The following is a 22500-nucleotide window of genomic DNA, read 5'->3' on the forward strand; positions in this document are numbered from 1 at the left end:
AGAGAACCAAACTGAAGAAGAACCAGTTCACTGGAAAAGAACTTTCTGCCTGGAAGAGCTGAAGGTAAGAGGACGACCGGCTACGAGATGGATGGAGACAATTAGAGGAATCACGAACCAGCCGTTCAGAAGTTGGTCAACAAGTCAGTTTTTACATAACATTGAGTCCTGGAAGGAAGTCGGAGCACACATTATGTTGCAGTGCATGCTGGGGACTGTAGTGCAGCTCAGGGTAAAAAGGGCTAATTATAATAGAAAGTTAACATACTTTCACTGGCTGAAGAGCATTATGCCATGGGTCTGACTAGGCCAGGGGGCCTCAGGGGTTCTGGGGGAACATCATCCAGACAGTCGCCAGGAGCCAGAAACTATTTGACGGCACTTAATAATAATAATAATAATAATAACAACAATAATAATAACAACAATAATAATAACTACAAAAAATGTGAACGCTTTGCATGATTAAACGGTTCTTTGCATAATGAAAAGGTTCTTTAGGTTGATGCAGAATGTGCTTTAGATGGTTCTGTATAGTTCTGAAAATGGTTCTAACAACTTGACTCCTTTTGGGGGCTATATGGAACCATTTTCAGAAATGTTCTATAGAGAACCATCTACAGCACATTCTGAAGAACCTTTTCATGATGCAGGTAACTTTTTTAAAGTCTTTAAAGAGCCGTCTTTAAGAGCTACAGCGGTGATGGAGAGATGACCGTTTAAGTCTCAGACTAAAAATGATTCCCAACAGTCCCAGTTCAGAATGTAAACAGTGCCTGAAGAATTTAAACTGGTCAGCCGGCTAAATTCTTCCTATAACATCTTCCTCTCCAGCCTAAACGAGGCATGTTTAGCCCTGCTGTGCCACACAGGCCAGGGTCGTCACAAATGTGAGCATACATCCCAAAATCCACCACAAAAACACACCTACAGCAAGGAGAAGAAGTGGGCGTGCAAGATTGAGCTGCTAGCAGGAGAGAGAATGCGGCAAGGAAAGGAGACACGCATTGGCACAGCGGACATGATGAACACCAACACGGCGAAACCCTTCATCTCCAACAGCACACGCCCTGAACGCAAACTCCAACACTAAAAGACATTGCGGATATTTACTGGCCCATGAAGGCAAACGCACACTCGGAGCGGTCCACCTGACCGCACAGTCACCTCTCCCACTTCCCTCTGCCAACCCCGAGGGAGCACTCATTCAATATCACCATGACAACGGAGCAGAGAGCGAGACCGCCGCGCTGGCCGTCTGTGAGCACTCCACTCGGAGCCAACATACAGAACACAGGCGTCTAGACAGAACGCGTTCTGACCACAGATGGATTCTGACACAGAATGCGTTCTAGGACACAGATGTCTGGACAGAACGTCCTTTTAGCGTCAATTATTTTCATATTTATTGTAATTCCAGGTAAACAACACTCATATACATTAACTGACCACTTTATTGGTTACGTTTCTGGTGTGGAGTTAGAGGCTGTAGCCCACAGGTTGTGCTGGTCATCCTCTAGCTATTCATTAATGGTCAGTTTCTGATCACAATATCTATCCTGGCTGGATGCTTTTGGGTGGTGGAGAGCTACAAACCCACTGACTGGGGGTGTAATGCACACAGAGGTCACAGTTTGGTTCACATTACAGTTTTGAACGGCACAGTTCGGTACAACAAACACTCCCAAATGCTCAAGGCTACGTATTTCCATCCATCCATCCATCCATTTTCTAAGCCGCTTCTCCGTCAGGGTCGCGGGGGGGATGCTGGAGCCTATCCCAGCAGTCTTCGGGCGGAAGGCAGGATACACCCTGGACAGGTCGCCAGTCCATCGCAGGGCAGACAGACAGACACAGACAGTCACTCACACCTAGGGGTAATGTAGCATGTCCAATCGACCTGACTGCATGTCTTTGGACTGTGGGAGGAAACCAGAGAACCCGGAGGAAACCCACGCAGACACGGGGAGAACATGCAGACTCCACACAGAGAGGACCCTTGTCGCCCGGTCGGGGAATCGAACCCAGGCCCTCCTTACTGTGAGGCGACAGCGCTGGCTACGTGTTTATTTATTTATTTATTTATTTAGAACAGAGTGGTGCGAGTTAAAGTTTGCTCCACTCAGTGCTGTATAGCCCCCACCTAAGGCAGCTGGTACATCCTGTAGTGTATTAATTGGTAAACGGTGAACACACACCCTCAAAAACACACACCCTCTTTGGTTTTACGTAGGGCTGATAAAAACACAGAAAGCAATGGGTCACAATGGGCTGTACAACCGAAAAGCATATCGTCACTGTCGGGACAAAACCTCATATCTTTATTTTTGGCATTTAACATAATTTAAATGTGCACTTTACATCGTTTCAAACATTTCATGATACACAGACCAGCAGAAATACTCAAAAAATACTTCGATTTTTCTTGTAATTTTACCTTTTTGGAGATAGAAGGTTTTGTTCTGATAGTGACGGTATTTTATAAGTACAAAATAAATGAAATAGTAAAAAAGGAAAATTGTGCATTAGGAAGAGTGCTTCAATTTGTTCCACCTACACTGTATATTACTTTAAATATGAATATTTAAACATTAAATCTTCTTCTTCCGGCTGCTCCCTTTAGGGGTCGCCACAGCGGATCATCTGCCTCCATCTTGCCCTGTCCACTGCCTCCTCTACTTTTACACCAACCATTTCCATGTCCACCTTCACTACATCCATAAACCTTCTCTGAGGTCTACCTCTTCTCCTTCTACCTGGCAGCTCCATCTCCAACATTCTTTGCCCAATATATCCACTATTCCTCCTCAACACATGTCCAAACCATCTCAACCTGGCCTCTCTGGCTTTATCTCCAAACTGCTCCACCTTCACTGTCCCTCTGATCTGCTCATATTAAATATTTTTATATATTTAAATGTGGAATCTGGTCATAAATTATTCAATTATATTTGTATCGAAAAAAAAAAATCTTGGAACATAATTGTATTTTGTCTTTAACACATGGCGATCTTGACCTGAGCCAATCAGTTAGTCTAGTTTAGTCTAGTCTAGTTTACTCTAGTTAGTCTAGTCGTAACCAGTTGTTGATCATGCAAACATAAGCAAAGTAGCCACCAGATGCCACGTTCAATGATTATGCCTGGAAAAAATGGCTAGAAAAGACTGGTGAAACACTCACAATGCAATCTTATCTTATAATCTACCAACGACAATGTTAATTAAGCTGGTCAGTCATGGATATATACTCTTCAAATGGTTATTTAAGGGTTGTTTTCAAACCTGGGGTTCTAGATTCCTTTTATACTTGAATGGTTCTTTGCATGGTGAAATGGTTCTTCAGATTGATGGAAATGTGTTTTATATGGTTCGACATAACACAAAGGGTTCTGCTACTGTGACAATATAAAGCTTGAAACCAAAGTAGAACCCTTATTGTGCTATATAGAACCATTTTCGAAAAAGTTTCCATATAAATGGAAAGGGGGCAGTCGTGGGCTGGAGGTTAGGGAGCTGACCCTGTGACCGGAAGGTGGGCTGGTTTGATCCCCAGGGCCGACAGTCCACGACCGAGGTGTCCTTGAGCAAGACACCTAACCCCCAACTGCTCCCTGGGCGCTGCGGATTGGGCTGCCCACTGCTCCGGGCATATGTGCTCACTGCCCCCTAGTGTGTGTGTGTGTGTGTGTGTGTGTGTGTGTGTGTGTGTGTGTGTGTGTGTGTGTATTCACTAGTGTGTATGTGGTGTTTCACTTCACGGATGGGTTAAATGCGGAGGTGGAATTTCCCAGTTGTGGGATTAAAAAAGTATCACTTAAATCATAAGCAACACATTCACAGTCAAGCTGAAGAACCATTTCACCGTGTAAAGAAGCATTTAAGCATGCAAATGGTTCTATGTAGAACTCATGGTTGCCTTTACCAAAGAACCCTTGAAAACTCAAGTGCGTACATGCTGATGCTTTTCAAATAGAACCATTCCTTTTACTAAGGAACCCTTGAAGAACCATCTTTAAGAGTTTTAGACCAAGCATTCTAGAAATAGACAAAAAACACTCCATTAGACAAAACACTGATAGAGCAGACAATCTGCGCAGACTGTAGACAGCTGCCAAGACGGGATCTGTTCCACAGACAGAAGTCAGACGTCTACGAAAAGTTACACTTAGTGTTGACAGTTTCCAATGAGCTGGATAGGAATGCAGCTAGAACCCGGCGTTAAATGTGGGCATGGACCATGTTTTCCTCTCCAGAATGCAGAGTTCCCCGGCAGAGATGGAGCACTGAGGTTTGAAAGGAATACATTCTGACTACAGGCTTGACACAGCCATTTAAAAGGAAGCTTCAGTGCACTCATCCAGAAAAGAAAATGTTTTTTCAACCGAGAGAATGACTACACAAGAAGTCTAACCAGGAGGGAACACATTGTCTCAAACCCAGCCTGGAATGGCCAGTGTGCACTCATATGGTCAGGTTATGATTGATATTAGTAAAAATCTGGTGGGCTATTGGCTATACTGAGTCAGAGTCAAGAGCAAGACGAGTCAGAGTCAAGATCGAGACCAGATTAAGATTTTTGCATAAAAAAAAAAAAAAAAAAAACAGGAAAAAAAAGTTCATTTGCAGTTCATTGTGCATTCATGTTCATTCATTATACACGGCAAATTAAATAAACAATATATTTTATAATATACTGAGTAACATATGACATGGCCTAAAACTATAATTATTATCATTATCATAATCTTAGGCCAACGTTGCACTGTGAGTTTTGAAAGCAAAAGATTCAAATGTATATAAACTAAACAGAATTGATCCATTTTTACTGTTAAATGAAAACAATAATAAGAATTCTCTGATCTGCCCTGTGAATTTTCGAGCCAGTGAACATCAACAAACAATTAAAACCAATTAATCCATCATGGAAAGGATCAATTAGATCAGTGATGTGCTGCAAGCTGATTTGTTTAAATATGTAAAGTAAGGACTTTTTAATTCAGTTTGTTTTGGTTGGTATTCAACAATGATAGAAAAAGCTTCCCGGTACCTCAGGCAGAGAACAACTTCCGAGTCCACCTTACCCAAGACCGGGACAAATATGAGCCCAAATGGCTCAGACTGAGACTTGACTACAATAGTTACTGGCCTGATAAGTGAGTTACCAACTACTGGTTTGGTCAGGCTTATTAAGGGACACCTAAAATATTGCAAACATCACCGTAACTAATTGAAGTCAAGTCAAAATGTACTTGTACAGTGCTTTTTACAACAGGCGTCCAAGCCCCCAAGAGCGCCGCCAATGGTGAGAGTGGCAAGGAAAAACTCCCCAAGAGCAAAACCTTGAGAGGAACCAAGAGTCAAAAGCAGAACCCATCCTCCCGTTCCACACCGGACAGTTTGACAATAAGTATAAGATACAGAAAGAGGAAAAGCAGAAAAAGCAGCGTCTATAATAATAATAATAATAATAATAAAAAAGCCCAAGATTATAATATCAAGCACTGTCAAGGTGCCTGCTGTCTATCAATGCATTGGTTCATTTATCGTTCAGCGTTAAAGACCTTAGGACATGGGCAGAGGAAATGCTGCCTGGACCGGGGACCTGATTGACGCTACACAGCTAAAATGAATAGATTATAGGCCACTAACAGCAATATCAATCAATATCAATCAATATCAATCAATTTCCAGTTTCCTCAGACAGAGGCATCACATTCGGTTGGTCTCAAGAACAATTTCTGAGTCCACCTTACCCCAAGACTGAGACACGTACAAGCTCAAAAGATGTCCGGACACTTGCTGTCTGTCAATGCATTGGTTCATATCTCTTTCAGTTTTAAAATCCTTATGGCAGGAGTACAAGAAATGCTGCCTGGACTGGGGACCTGATCAACGCTACATCGCAGCTATGTAGCTGCCTGCTTGGTTGGCGCTGCACTGCAGTAGTGGGGTTGCCTGGACTGGTAGTGTCCAGCTGCATGAGCAGCGCTATGTCGCAGCTATGAGGCCAACTGGGCCGGCTGCCTAAGCAATGCTACATCGCAGCTATGTAGCTGCCTGGACGTCCGCCCGGCTGACGCCGCATTGCAGCTATGAGGCTGCCTGGTCTGGTGGTTTTCGGCTGCAGATATAAAAGGCTACCCTTTCATGGCTAAGGACATTTCTGGCCTTCGAGGCTTTCCGGGTGGCCGCCTGCGTGATGTACCGTGGTTGTTGTGTGAGACTTTCCTCCACGGCCAAGGACTCTTTTTGGCCTAGCTAAGTGACCCTATACTGTGGTCAGTGGACTCCCCTGCCAGCTGTGGGAAGAGTGGAGCTTAGTGTGCTTTGTCTCATCTTATTTTCTAGTGTTTATGCATTTTGTCACTTTCTGATTGTAAAGCGTCCTTGAGCATGCGAAAGGCACTATATAACTAAAAGTGATGAAAATGATGACGAAGATGAAGAAGCAAGAAACCAAACCAATCAAGCACTTAAAACATTTCATCTGATCAGGTGCAACTCCTGCTTGATCTCATGGAGCTGATGCTTTCCAGAAATAGCCACACTCCAATCAGACAGCTGCTAGATTCGTCTCTCTGTGTTCTGAATAAGACTAATTACGGGAGCAGCATTCGTGCCACATCCAAGGAAATGATATGGTGATGGAGGATTAGAGAGCAAATGATGCTCCGGTTTGGAATGCCTTCTTCTTAATCATTCTTTAAACTGCTCGGCTGTGTCATAGCGACCGTTGCTCTGACAACAAGCCTAAAAGCTGTCAGCTGAATTGTACACAGAATTCAAATGAGTGAGTTTAGCGAATGACAGTTCAACACACACACACACACACACACACTCACACTCACTCACACAACAGTGGCATGGCCAGAAGTTCATTTTAGGGGACCTGCTTCAGGTTGAGGGGGGACAGATACGAAGCACTGTGTCCCAAAGAAAGCACCACAGTGAGGATGACAACCACAAACCAGCCTTGGGGATCTCACATTTAACTTCCTGACAAAATCCAGATATACCACAGACGACATCTGATGTTTAGAGAAAATTTCTGAAGACAATTTTGTGGTCTTTTCTGCAGGACTGTCTGTTGTCTTTTCTATTACCCATAGGTGCAAATAACTAAAAAAATAACTTTTAGGTGCCTCAAAATCCTTTATATGCAAGTTGGTTACTACACTCTTAGAAATAAAGGTACTAGACTCTCTCTGGGTCAGTACCCCTCAACACTGGGGTGGGACCCTCAAGGCTCCATCTCAGTACCTTTAGTCAGGGAACATAACTGAACCATAATCCTCTGAAATGATCTGTTCTAAGCTGGACTGACTCCACACACCCCGCCCCGCCTCGCCTCCAGGCTTTTACTCTACTGCTCTGTTTTAAAACATTCGGTTATGAAAAGGAACAAATACCAACTTTTCACCTGGAGAACCTGATTTAAGCTTCACAATCAGACCTTAAACCCACTGCAGAACCTTTGAGGGAACATTTACACTGTTTGGACCTTGATGAACGAAGAATGTTCCTGCACAGAACCTTCATTTCTAACCGTAGAGGAACCAGTGAATGTCTACAAGCTCTAGCAGAAACTTCTGACTATCTCTTTGCATTCCATCAAGCATGATGATTCAGTTCTAGATGCCTGGAGGAAGTCTTGTCTTTTGAATGAACCTTCAAGCTCCTTTTGGGGTTCCTAGAGGAACGTGTACACCTAAAAGGGGTTATTTAAGAACCTAGGCTTTTCTTAGGTTCCTCAAAGTCAGGTATACAGGAGTCTTGGAGATCTACTGCCCTGCAAAGCCCAGTTAATGAAGGCCATCAGGAGCACATGAATATCATGTGGGATCTAAACTCTCCAGGCTGGCAGATCTCCAGGACCAGAATTGACTAAAAAAAAAAAAAAAAAGTTCCTCAGAGAACTGCCCTTTTCAAAAGGGTTCCAGAGGGTCTTTTAAGGTTTCTTCCATTGTGGCAAGTTGAAGAACAACAAAGGGTGTTTTGATTTTACTTTGTTTTTACTGTGGTAAGTACAAGTAAGTAAAATTAGTAGCCTACGCTCAGTGGTGGACAGTAAGTAAATGTAATTTGTTACTGTACTTAAGTAGTTTTTTCGAGTATCTGTACTTTACTGAATTCTCTCCATTTTGGGTGACTTTTTACCTTCACTCCACTACATTTCAACGTCAAATATCTTTATGAGCAGAGACCTGAAGATCAACATAGTGAAGGAGCCCATTTGTGTTTTTATTCAACTTAAACTTGGAACTAAGTTGTAAATAAATCTGAAACTGAAACTTTGCTTGTGTGTAAAAAGTGATTTCAGAGCCACTCGGTTCTCCCTGATGGAAACTGTTTACCTTCAGTGTTTTGTGCTTCTGATCATTTTAATAGACGTCAGCGTCACTAATTAATGACGTTCTATTAAAAGACTGGTTTACCAAGAGAGACGCTGGAGGACTTTCACCTGAAATGAGTTCATGAAGCCAGTCTGGTTATAAAAATGATAACAGGACATCAGAGCCAGAATTACTCTTTTAGTACTTTTACTTTATACTTAAGTACATTTGAAGGGAAATACTTTAATATTTTACCCTGGGGGTCTCTACTTTAACTCGAGCACATGGTTTGTGTACTTTGTCCACCGCTGCCTACTCTTTGTCCAGAACCTGCAGAAACAATGAGCATGTGGGTTTTGCTCACTGGTGGCGTTGACAGAATTTATTACCGTGGTCAATGATGCCCAAGCTTTTGGGAAAAATAGCAAATAAACAGCAAATCAATTCAGAGGTAAATAGTTTGGTGTGCAACGAATTCTCAGGCTTTATCAGAAGATTTCCATTTACTTTAAGTGAGCTTCATTAAAGCCCTTGAGGAAAACATTCGGAAGGGACTCTGAACTCTCAGGGCGTTAAAGACCTTAAGAGCTAATGATTTCTGGGAACTGAAAAAAATGCTTGCTTGTAATTTCTAATTGACTTTTTCAGTAAAATCATGCTTGTCTAAATTCATGCACTGCACGTATTATAACACTACTCCTGCTTCAGGTTGGGGAAACCAAAGGGTTACATTCTTAAAATGCCCAGGTAAAAATTGACCAATCAGGAATTGTTTTTCTCCCTGGTGTCTAGATAGATATAGCAAGCTCTCCTATGGGTTAGGGCTGTCCTCCTATTGGTTGGAAGTCCCACTATATTAGAATAACTATCAGCACAAATACAAATTGACAGAGGAATCAATCACGTCATGGGTTCCAATAGGTGGGACCATTTTTGTGAGAAATAAATGCGTCACTATGGGTTTCTGAAGGTTCTTGATACTTCACTTACTTGTACAGTCAAGTCAAGCATTTGGTGATTAGTCTTCCCTGTCAGGTCTAGACCTGCTGGAGTCTCCACTGCTCTGTTATACTGTAATCTGTGGTCAGCCACTCTTTACAGAACTGACTCTGTGTTCTTCTCTCCTTTCTCTGCCGAGCTGATCAGCTGCCCATCCTGTGTGTCTGATGCTGCTGCCTCTACTGCCTTGATTGGTGCCGCTGCTCACCAGCCTTCTGGACCGGTTTGACCACCACTGAGCTTCTTGCTGTACAGCGCTGTGCAGTCCTCACCCTCAGATCTCTCTCTTTTCCCACTTTACTATAAAACTTCATACTAATAATGTTTGATATCCGGTGTCGACCAGAGGAGGATGGGTTCCCCTTCTGAGTCTTGGTTCCTCTCAAGGTTTCTTCCTCTTTTAGGGAGTTTTTCCTTGCCACCGTCGCCGCTGGCGACGCTCATGGGGGCTCGGACCCGGATTTTCTTTCCTTTCTTTTCTCTTCTCTCTGTAATACTGATGGTTTTGTAAAGCTGCTTTGTGACAACACCTGTTGTAAAAAGCGCTATATAAATAAATTTTGCTTGCTTGCTTCACTGAGTTACTGTGCACATGAATGGCAGCCTAATTGGGTCGTTATGATTGGAAAACAGTGGCGGCAGCTCTACCAGAGCTCACTACTGAAAGTCACCGTGAAACTAATAAAGTAAAATATATGTTGACATGCCTGTCACAAGCTTGACGTAAAAAATAAAATGTCTTAACATTCCGACGTGTTTTTAATCTGTAGCTGCTGAAAATGTTCATGTGAATCAGTGTCAGCTTAGCGCCAACAAGTAGAATCCCTATCAAGTTTCTGACCGTGTTTTAACCATGTTTTTGCATTTATGGCCTGACCTGAAGTCCTACACTTAAAGATGGTTCTTCAGTAAACACCTTGGTTCTGTATATAACCATAACACCTAAAGAACCATCTGCATGCTTGAAAGGTTCATTGAATGGGAAGATGGTTCCACAGGCTGATAGATAATGCGTTCTATATGGTTCTTTAAAGCACCTAAAAGCTACGTCAAGCTTGTAACAATAGAAGGAGCCTTTCTGGTGCTATACAGAACCCTTTTGAAAAAGTTTCTACCGTATAAAACACATTCTCCGTCAATCTGAAGAACGACTGCACCATTTAAGAATGTAAATGTTTGTGAACCATCAGGGTTTAAGCTTAGACAATTACATTTGCAAACTTTGAATGTAAAATTAAAGCTTTAAATATATCTCTTAAGTTTGCATCTGATTTGTACAGAATAAATATATGTAAAGGCTAAACACTTAAGAAGGTTAATGAAGGTTCCAAAAGTTCTCCAAAGTCTGTCTTGACTGCATGACTAACACCATGTTACAGCACATGCTCAGTGTAGGTGAGCTTCTCTATCTGTCAGTCTGATGGACGAGTCTGGGTTTGGCGGTTGCCAGGAGAACGTCACCTGCCTGACTGCACTGTGCCAGCTGTAAAGTTTGGTGGAGGAGGGATGATGATATGGGGCTTTTTTTCAGGGATTGGTCTAGAACGCTTAGTTCCAGTGAAGGGAAACCTTAATGCTTCAGCACCAAAACATTCTGGACAACAGTACACACTTCCAGCTTTGTGAGAAAAGTTTAGGGAAGAACCTTTCCTGTTCCAGCATGACTGAACCCCAGTGACCAAAGCAGCTCCAAACAGGCCTGGCTGGGTGAGTTTGGTGTGGAAGAACTTGGCTGGTTCTGACCTCAACCCCATCAAAGACCTTTGTGATGAATTAGAGTGGAGATTGTGATCCAGACCCTCTCGTCCAACATCAGTGTCTGACCTCACAAATGCTCTTCTGGATGAACGGACAAAAATTCCCACCGACACTCTCCAACATCTTGTAGAAAGATTCCCAGAAGAGTGGAAGCTGTAAGAGCTGCCTATGGATTTATAATGGGATGTCTTATCATGTGTAGGTGTCCCAATACTTTTGTCCATATAGTGTACATACACTGTGACAATCAGTCATTTTAATTATTCTGTGAAATACATTTTTGGCCATACTGCCCAAAACTGGGTTTGAACTTCAATTTCATGCCTGTGCACACATTTACTTACTTACTTACTTACTGCTTTAGGGAAACTTCAGAGGTAAATGACAGGTGTCCAATATATGAAAATGCTATGAACGTGTCACAAGCCTCCACAATACGGTGCTGAAGGTGGTGTTTGTTGCGGATTTTCTCAGCATACACAATTTGTTTGCGATGACCCCAGAGATCCATCCATCCATCCATCCATCCATCCATCCATCTTCTAAGCCGCTTTTCCACGGGTCACGGGGGGCGGGGTGGGGGGGGTGCTGGAGCCTATCCCAGCAGTCTTCGGGTGGAAGATACACCCTGGACAGGTCGCCAGTCCATCACAGGACCCCAGAGATAAAATTCGATAATAAAATAAAAAATAAAATAAAATAAAACCTGTCCTGTGACTTTTCGATCCTGTAGATTGTGAAAAGGAACTTACTGCCGATTTTTGTAAATGAATAATATCATAATAAAAATCCATAATAAAAACAGGACTCGACTACTGACATCAATTCTCATCAATATGCATGAGCTCAGGCCGGCTTCAACCTTCATGTTCAGTTTTTTTTTTTCCTGTCCATTTTTAAAGAGGAATTCCAAAACTACTGCATAATTTAACTGTTGACATGTAAACCAAGTCTTTGAGAGACTTGATGTGAAACAGTGCATTGTAGAGAAATCTTAACTGATTTCTTGATGTCTACAAAGCAAATAGCCATTTTATTATCCAAAATGAGTGTTTATACATTCTTTGGGAACCGTTTTGCCTTACAAACACGTACACGCATGTACCTCTCCACCATGTATGGACTGTGGAATCATATTAAGGGAACAGAGGACAACATTGTTAAGGTATCTTAAATGTCTCTAAGATCACCAGTCCCTGGTTGGTGGTCAGGGTTAGACATACTGTCAGGCTCAGGTCATATAAGTATACATAACATATCTGTTAACCGTCATCCCATTTTTGCCTGGAATGGCATACTCAAAGCAAAAGGGGGCGCTGTTCCAACACGCTGTGGGCTACAGTAATGATCTTGGTCTCATTTGAAAGAACACACTCGGGTATTTTGTATGATTGTATGGGTTACTGACTCAGAGTAACGGAGTCTAGAATGGAGGAGTTTGTCTCCTCCTGACTCTTAGATCTCTAAACTGATCTCTGACTCTTGCCGTGTTATCAGACCACATGTTTTGGATTATGGTGTCTCTGTGGAGGCGGCGAGGCTCTAAGGGTGAGGACGGGCAGATTCGCTGCCGGTTGCTAATTCGGTGCTGCTGTTGCAAATGAGGCGATTGTAACTGCTGTGAATAACGGGTCATAAAACGGTTTGTTTGAATCGAATCCTCAGATTTCGAGCTTTCTAACGGTGTTTTGCATCACTGAGATGCTGGACGATTTGATGCATAAAAATGATGTAGAAAAAAGGCTGCAACGGAATTGTGCCGATACGAGTACAGTGACCTAGAAAAGGCCGAACTTGGTGCTGTGGGTCGAGTCAGATCAGAACAGTCTGTGTTCGGATTAGGACCAAAATCTGAGGCCCGATTCAATCTCTTATCCAAATGTACGGTCATAAACACAGTTACTGTGCTTTTAAACTAGGGAACTCTGTGTGTGGCTGTTCAGACAGAAGAGATAGAGTGATGTACAGAAGCACTTCTCTCTATCTCCCCCTATAGTCCCTCTCTCTCTCTCTCGCCCCCTGTAATGATCTGACACTTTATACAGAGGGGCTCAGTGACTGAACCGAGACACCATTACAGCCTGTCTCAGAGAAAGACAGAGAGAGGGACCAGCTCCCAGCATGCACCAGCCAGATGAGTCCAGCCTCCATAACAATTGAAGCCCTGCAGGCTCACAGACATGCTCCCCTCCTCTCCTCTGGTTTTATACCTCCGTCCCTCTGGTGTAAATGCCCTTCGCAAACACTGAGACGGTGGATTTGACCTTGAGATCAGTGTTAACGTCTCTCCATTAAAAGAAGCCAAATTAGCAGCAGAGCAGCGCAGGGATTAGTGCTGAGCTCACTACCAGCATAGCAAACGCACCTATTGTACATTTATTGGCTGTGCTGTTCCGATTCAAACAGCTCCACTGCTGCAGAGCTAAAAACCGTGCTGCCAGTTGATGTGGCTTCAGACCCGGAATTTAAACAGATGCAGGTCTAAGAGGTTTTGCAAAAAAATCCAACAGCACTATGTGGGCAAATGAAACCTGGCAATACACACCAATAACAGCCAAACAGCCTCAAAATAAGGTGACCCTAGAAAACCTGCCTTTCCTTCACATTAACAAAACGTGGATAATTCTTGTGCGATACAGGTTGTACCAGTGGTGTAGACAAAAACATTTTGGGTAGATTTGTGAAAAAGTGAGTAAGCTAACTAGATTTTTTTTATCTGATATTTTTTTTATCCTAATTTTTTTATTTGATTTTTAATTTGTCATTTCATTTCTAATTAAGTTTTAATTTGCTGATTTTCTCTTTTAAATCTATTGTTTTAATACTCCTTTACATTTTTGAATGACCAATAAAAAACCTGCCTTGATAAAATTCCCAAATGTGCTAATGTCTCACAACGTCATTACACCAAGCTATCGTTTACTTCTGACAGCAGTGTAATCATCACCCTACACATTCCAATTGCTTCTGCCTGATGGTGATACAAAACAATATGAATTATTTAGAAAGCAGGATTCATATTAACGATATGAACCGTATGAACCAACATGCAACACCCCTCATTATGAAGCATGCGTCCTTTCAACACAGGCATGTTTACCCAATATAGATGACAACTGTGAAAAACAGACAGCTTAGATGTACAAAGACGGGGAAAAACATGGCAAATCTAAAAAAAAAATGAAATCTAACAATCAACGGCAAAAGCATACTGCCACGCTGGGCATGGAAAAGGTTAATGGTCCATTTATGTCTTACCTTTGATGACTTGATGCACTGAAGTAAAGGTAATGTTAGAAAATTCCCCTGACATTTTCACAAAGCCTATTTCAGTCTTTGTAGTAAGGAAGCACGGCAAGTATCAAATTCACTGAAAACTGACCTTGTTTTGAGGTAGAATATCATGTGTTGTATTAGTCAGAATCTCCGTTTTAAATGTACATCTTTCGGCTGTAACCAAACACTTGCACGCTGATAACGAGGTAAAGACTTAAGGCAATGGCCGATAGCAAAAATTGTTGAGCAGTGATTGGAGAAGGCTGAAATAAGGTGGACCGTGGTGTATTTGATCTTGAGATCAGTGTTAATGTCTCTCCATTAAAAGAAGCCAAATTAGCAGCAGAGCAGTGCAGGGATTAGTGCTGAGCTCACTACCAGCATAGCAAACGCACCTATTGTACTGAATTGTAGGAGAGGTCTTGGGAGGTCCACTTGTGGCCAGTCTAACTATGAGATGGCCCATGTATTGATGCATACTACTTTCACTATATGTTTGTCAGGTTTAGTGCTGTAGTTTTATCACAGGTATTACCAGGCAGGTTTTTTTTTAATTCAAGCTCAGCGACTCCCAGCACTCCTCAATTTTTCTGTGTATAGTATGTTGACTGTGATACATTCATAAATTCCAAATTAAAAGTTATATTCCATGAAATTTACACAAAAAAGTGTACAAATGAACCTGAGATTCATCTGCATTCTCACTGTTTTGTACTGCATCTGCTATTTTGAGCTGCATGGTGGTCCGGCGTGCAGTTTTTTTTTTTTTTTTAGAGGGTTTAAAAAAAAAAAAAAATCCACTGTGAACGTTACCCATTGGATGATTTTGAACAGCCTAAAGTTAAAACTCTTTTCTAAGAAAATCATGTTAGCAGCTTATAGCATGGCTGCTAACAGCATTTTTCATGGCTGCTGCTGACTTTAAGGGCCCCCATCATGGAAAACAGTTTCTCTCGCTTTTCTATAATAAAGGACTTTGGAGTAATATGTAAACAAGTTTATAAAATCATATTCACTCCCAGGTCCACACGTCCCATATAGCATCACTGTCCAAAGACAAATAACTCTCTCCAAAACAGCAACTTTACAGGAGAAGGCAAAAACTTTATTACCTTTCAAAGTCAATGTAAAGAGATTTTACTCCAAGTGATTTTAGAACATTCCTATTGGCCTGTTTATCAATTTTTAAATTTCTACACAACGTAAAGGACAACTGGTGTGTTGAAATTTCGACAAAAATGGAGATACAGGGTTTTCTTTGGACAGCGATGATGTGGAAACTATGCCGTAGTAACAGTAGAAGTAGTAGTAGCAAAAGTATTAGTAGCAGTAGTAGAAGTAGTAGAAGTGCTAGTAGTAGCATTAGAAGTAACAGTAGCAGAAGTAATGATAGTGATAGAAGTAGTAGAAGTATTAGTATTAGTAGTAGATGTATTAGTATTAGTAATAGTATAAGATGTATTAGTATTAGTAGTAGATGTATTAGTATTAGTAATAGTATAAGATGTATTAGTATTAGTAATAGTAGTAGATGTATTAGTAATAGTAGTAGATGTATTAGTATTAGTAATAGTAGTAGATGTATTAGTAATAGTAGTAGATGTATTAGTAATAGTAGTAGATGTATTAGTATTAGTAATAGTAGATGTATTAGTATTAGTAATAGTAGATGTATTAGTATTAGTAATAGTAGTAGTATTAGTATTAGTAATAGTAGTAGATGTATTAGTAATAGTAATAGTAGATGTATTAGTATTAGTAATAGTAGTAGATGTATTAGTAATAGTAGTAGATGTATTAGTATTAGTAATAGTAGAAGATGTATTAGTATTAGTAATAGTAGAAGATGTATTAGTATTAGTAGAAGTAGTAGATGTATTAGTATTAGTAGTAGATGTATTAGTATTAGTAATAGTAGATGTATTAGTATTAGTAATAGTAGATGTATTAGTATTAGTAATAGTAGTAGATGTATTAGTAATAGTAGAAGATGTATTAGTAATAGTAGAAGATGTATTAGTATTAGTAATAGTAGATGTATTAGTATTAGTAATAGTAGATGTATTAGTATTAGTAATAGTAGAAGATGTATTAGTATTAGTAATAGTAGAACATGTATTAGTATTAGTAATAGTAGAAGATGTATTAGTATTAGTAATAGTAGAAGATGTATTAGTATTAGTAATAGTAGAAGTAGTAGTAGTAGAAAAATAACTTTACAGAAGGCAAGAACTTTATTACCTTTCAATGTAGTCAATGTAAAGAGATTCTACTCCAAGTGATTTTAGGGCATTTCTATTGGTCCTTTCATCAATTTTTACATTTCTACACAATGTAAAGGACAACTGATGTGTTGAAATGAGGCAGAAAAACAAAAATGGAGATACAGGGTTTTCTTTGCACAGCGACGATGTGGAAATTATGCTGCAAAAACAGCCTGTTTAGAATCAGCTGTTTCTGTGATGTCACATGAACCAACACACTTGCGTATAAATCCGCCTGTTTAACCTACAGCAGTTTAGCCCCACCCACTCATAATGAAGTTCTAAACAGGGTCTCTGGGTGCTTTTTGAATGAGACACAACACAAGGCATATTTACATACATCAGTCTTAAAGGCAAAGGTTGGGGAAATGGTCATGTAATAATGCATTATGATCATTTTTGGTAAATAAAACCACACACCTGTTATACGTTAATCTCTAGGGAGCAAAAGGATATGGGCCCAAAGTTAAACAGTTTGAAATCTACTACAGCTTTAACCTTCTCAAGTTCAATTCAGTTCAATCTTAAGTTCAATTTAAATCAGAATTCCAAGCACTCAACCACGCATGAGAGAGACAGTATGGGCTGCTATAACTCCTCATTCTTCTCAGAGCAGGAGATGCTCTTCAATCATTAATGTTGTGTATAATACACTGTCACATAGAGATACGCCCACTTCAAACACACACACGCACACACACACACGCACACACACACACGCACGCCAATGTGGCTCAGGGAATCATGCCTTATAATCTGTGCTGCTCATCTGAAATGAAAGCCTGCAGCAGATAATCCTATTTCCTCTCAGACAGACAGAGTGAGAGAGAGCGAGAGCGAGAGAGAGAGAGACAGGACAGACAGAGAGAGAGAGAGATAGATAGACAGAGAGAGAGAGAGAGAGACACACACAGAGAGAGACAGACAGAGAGAGAGAGAGAGATAGATAGACAGACAGACAGACAGAGAGAGAGAGAGAGAGAGAGAGAGAGAGATAGAGAGAGAGAGAGAGATAGACAGAGAGAGAGAGAGAGACACACACAGAGAGAGACAGACAGAGAGAGAGAGAGAGAGATAGATAGACAGAAAGAGAGAGAGAGAGAGAGAGAGAGAGAGAGAGAGAGAGAGAGAGAGAGAGAGAGAGAGAGAGAGAGAGAGAGAGAGAGGGTGAATATAAACACTCAGAGGAAGAAAGTGAACTAGTGGTAAGACCTACAGAACAAAGAACCACAGTATCAGCAACAACATCTAATAGTAGTTCTAGTAGCATTAGTAGTAGTAATAGTAGTAGTAGTAGTAGTAGTTGTAGAAGTAGCAGCAGCATTAGTGGTAATAGTAGAAGTAGTAGCCCCATTAGTAGTAGCAGCATCTGTAATGGTAGTAGTCATACTAATCACAGTAGTAGTAGTGGCAATAGCAGTAGTAGTAGCATTCATACTAGTAGTAATAGCGGCATCAGTAGTAGCAGCAGCAGTAGTATTACTAGTAGCATTCGTGGTAGTAGTAGTACTAATAGCAGTAGTAATAATAGTTGCATAAGAAGTAGTAATAGTAGCAGTCACAGTAGTAGGAATAGCAGTGGTAGCAGCATTAATATTAGTAGAAGTAGTAGTAGAAGCATTGCCAGTCATAGCATTTGTAATAATAGTAGCCATACTAATCATAACAATAGTATTATAGTATTAATAGCAGTAGTAGTAGTAATAGTAGCAGCAGCATTAATAATAGTAGCAGCATTATTATTAGCAGTGGTAGTATTAGTAGTAGCAGCTTTATCATCATAACTAGAAGTAGTAATAGTAGCGGAAGCATTAGTGGTAGCCGTAGATATAGCAGTACTCATACTAATCATACCAGGAGTAATGGCAATAATAATGGTCATAGTCGTAGAAGCAGTAGTAGTTAAAAGTACAAGGTAAAAAGTACCATTGCAGGAGTTTGAGTGGAAAAATAGTATTGATACATCAGGTGTGAGTGTTTTATTGTTAACAACATGAACCTGATGTGGTAGTGTGGTATCTTAGGGCTCCTGGGACTAAATACTTCCAGCCCTAGCACTATAGCAGTACATGATAAACACACGGGGGCATTTGGCAGAGGGAGAAAGAGTGATGAAGTCATCTCTAAGCGCACACACACACACACAAACACACACACGCACACACACACACACACACGACTCCATTAGGATTACTGACAGTCTGCCTGCATCATTTAATCTGCTAATATCTGTAGGGGATTAAGAGCGTGACCTTTGATATCCATTTAGACACACACTGTGTGAGTGTGTGCGCATTATTTATTCATTGGTTATTCGTTTATATGTAACTCCACTGGACAAACACCATCATAAACAGAGATGTAAACAAAAATTATACTGAAATATGACCAGGGGCCTGTTTCACAAAGCAGGGCTTGTTGCTCATCCAGATAAGCTTTGATCTAAGCCTGGATTTAATTCTGTCTTGCAATGACGGATCACTTCTTTACCAGGCGACATCGGGTAAAGCTGAAGTGGCAGCGATGACGGTCACTTTTAACTGTTATAAATGCTCAACTCCGCTCCTGAGTGGCACAACCATCTAAGCGTTGGCCCTGCCATCACGGGTCGGATACCTGGTGATGCTGCTGCCGTCCGTAGCCGGGGGTCCAAGAGAGCACAATTGGCCTCGCTTTCTCTGGGTGGGTAGGATGCCCCCCCCCAGACGCAGGCGTCTGTCAGCTGACGTAACAGATCTGGCGGTCAGCGCATTCCTCGCCGGCTTTTTCCTCGGCAGCTCGTAAAGAAGTGGCGGCTGGCTTCACAGGTCTCGGAGGAAGCCTGTGCTGCCTTCGCCCTCTAACGTCGGCAGTATCATGTGACTGGGGGAGTCCTAACTAGCGGGTGGAATTGGAGACGATTAAATTGGGGAGGAAATCGGGTAAAAATAAAAAATAAAATAAATAAATGCTCAACTCTTTAAATATTTACATTACGTAGTATGATTTATTTTGCTTTATTTGAAAGTGAGGTGCTTGACTTCATTCCTCATGTTTCATGGATGCCTAAGGAATCGTTTATTATCAGTTTCATTAATTCAGTATTTTCCACTCTAATTCCCCAAACTATTACCTCTCTGCCATGTTATTAGTGGTAATGCGCTCCCTCGCCTGCTCTACTGATTACTTCCCAGACGTTAAAGTATTATACGTTTATAACACTAATTTTCCAAAATAGCTTTTCAAGAAATAATGTGGCACTCTGGATTCTCTGTAACTGGAATTTATTCTGTTCTCATTAGACTGATTAGACTGAAAAGCTTAAGAATATCTAACAGGCCCCTCCAATAATATCAAAGAAGAACGTTTTGCTGATCTGCGTCTTGTTAAAGATTCTGATTAAAGATAAGGGAGCTTGAAACAAATGCCATAACATGTGAATGTATACCACCACTAGCTAGAGCCTACATAACATAGGGAACCTCACAGATGTTGAAGTTAGGCCTTTTGTTATTGAGCAGCTGGCAAGAGGAGTTCATAACCGAAATATTAGAAGTAGCGAAAAAATATATTTTTTGGCCTTTGATAGAAAAAAAGTAGCGTAAGTAAAATCAAGTTCTGCCACTGGAAAGAAGTCATTTGTGAGTAAAGTCATATGCAAAAGTTTGAACACTTCAGCTTTTCTTCAGTTAAATATGTTTTCTTTTGTCTCCCTGATGCAGAAAAATCAATAAATAGTCCTTAATAGCCAGTCCTGGAAATAATGTAAAAGAATGAGAATCAGTGTGGTCTCTGACTTTCGCACAGCACAGTATATCACTGCTGCCAGAAGAAAACCTCGTATCTCCAAAATGGTCACTTTACAGGAGAAGGAAAAAACCTACTTCACTTTTAATGGAAGTCAATGGAACCAGAATTTTTTCCAAGTCATTTTTGGCCGTTTCTTTTGGTCCACTCATCATGAAATTTGCACATAATGTAAAGAGCAAAACGCATTTTCAAATTATGTCAAAAACTGAAAAATGACAAAAATGGACATACGAGTTTTTTTTGTTTATTTTTTTTATATTCCTGGACAAACTACATTTTGTATACTCTTAAAGATGGCCCTCTATAAGATAAGATACTCCTTTATTAGTCCCACTAAAGGGAAAATTTACAATAACTTATAGAATAGAAAATTCATAGAATCAAGAAGAATCAAAAATTCATAGAATCATGAAGACTCAAAGACCCCTTGCATGATTACAGGGTTCTTTGCATGGTGAAATGGTCATTTACATTGCAGGAGAATGTGCTGTATATGATTCTATGCAGAACATTTTTGAGTCCCATATAGCACCAAGAAAGTTTCCTCTACCGACAGGTTATCAAGCTTGTGATGGAAGAACCCTTTTCTCACACAAAGTGCTTGATTTACTGAAGAACTCTTGAAGAACCATCTCATTTAAGTGTGAAGTGAAAAGAAGGTAACATCCTCTACAGTAAAAACACAAACCCCTCTCCAGAGGTCGTCTAGTGGTCATCAAAACGGCAGCGAAATGGACATCAACTCGATATTTTTACTAATATAACTAAATTAAATCTAATTTAAAACAGGAAAGAAAATCAGCAACATGGGATTTGACCAGAGATGTTAAAGCTTGTGTGAATGACACATGCCTCACTTTCCAGACGTAAGGCCAACTCATCTTTGTCTCCACATCGACTCCACAGTGTGTGTGTGTACCTGGTAACTCAGACAGCGCTCCTCTCTCGATGATGTGTTTCCTGTAGAGGGTTTTGAGGACTTTAGCACTGCCGAATCTCTTAAAGCGGCTCTTTACGTTGTTGTAGTACCACTCCAACGACTGCGTTCTCAGGAACCTACACACACACACACACACACACACACGGGAGAAACAAACGGCTTTAAGTTAAACGTGTAAATATCTTACTTCATTACAGTTCGATCTGAAAAACGTCTCACAAAATCACAAATTTCACAATAAATACATTTATCCATCCATCCATCTTCCAAGCCGCTTCTCCATCAGGGTCGCTGGAGCCTATCCCAGCAGTCTTCGGGCGGAAGGCAGGATACACCCTGGACAGGTCGCCAGTCCATCACAGGGCAGACAGACAGACACAGACAGTCACTCACACCTAGGGGTAATGTAGCATGTCCAATTGGCCTGACTGCATGTCTTTGGACTGTGGAAGGAAACCGGAGAACCCGGAGGAAACCCACGCAGACACGGGGAGAACATGCAGACTCCACACAGAGAGGACCCCGGTCACCCGGCTGGGGTATCGAACCCAGACCCTCCTTGCTGTGAGGTGACAGCACTACCCACCACGCCACCGTGCCGCCCTCAAATACATTTAATTCAATAATTTTAAAAATACACTTTATTGTAAAGTTCTGGAGCATTTAACCTTAAAATGTAAGTAACCAAGGTAACTTGAGACGATGAGCTCACTGAGCTTCAAACAATAAGTGGGCAAATGTAAAATAGATTCTGTTAACATACTATTACAAGTTAAACTCATTTCCAACACATTTTTACCTTTAAAAGCAACATCATCTTTTAGTGAGAAGAGACAAAAAAAAAAAGTTTCCAACAGTCGTGGAATAATACAAAGATTATGGCTGGAGGCAAAGCTGGATTCAGACCTCCACACTCAGAAACAAATAAATATGAACATAAATAAATACAGAAATAAAGTGGGTTTATCTAAAAACGTCAAATGGTTCCACAAACGGTGTAGATAAGATGTTCAATATAGAACCGTGTGCTACTTTCTACATTTGGTTTTCGTCCAGTGACCTTGTTACAGCAGGTGTAATCTAACTGATGAGTGCAGCTTCACAGCAGTGGGAAATCAGCTTTTCTCTGATCACACAGCTG

General features: G+C 40.9%; 1 protein-coding gene across 7 annotated transcripts in view; it reads right to left on the reverse strand.

Annotated features, from left to right (window-relative positions):
* The window catches only part of LOC108434230 (myosin VIIA and Rab interacting protein), a 315840-nt gene that overhangs the window by 52976 nt on the left and 240364 nt on the right, over positions 1–22500 (reverse strand). For all 7 annotated transcript variants that reach the window (XM_037534196.1, XM_017709210.2, XM_017709209.2 and 4 more), the window contains exon 4: positions 21339–21475. In XM_037534196.1, the coding sequence (XP_037390093.1) occupies positions 21339–21475 (137 nt within the window). The remainder of the gene's footprint in view (positions 1–21338; positions 21476–22500) is intronic.

This window comes from Pygocentrus nattereri, chromosome 24 (assembly GCF_015220715.1).
Source record: "Pygocentrus nattereri isolate fPygNat1 chromosome 24, fPygNat1.pri, whole genome shotgun sequence".
Lineage (NCBI taxonomy): Eukaryota > Metazoa > Chordata > Actinopteri > Characiformes > Serrasalmidae > Pygocentrus > Pygocentrus nattereri.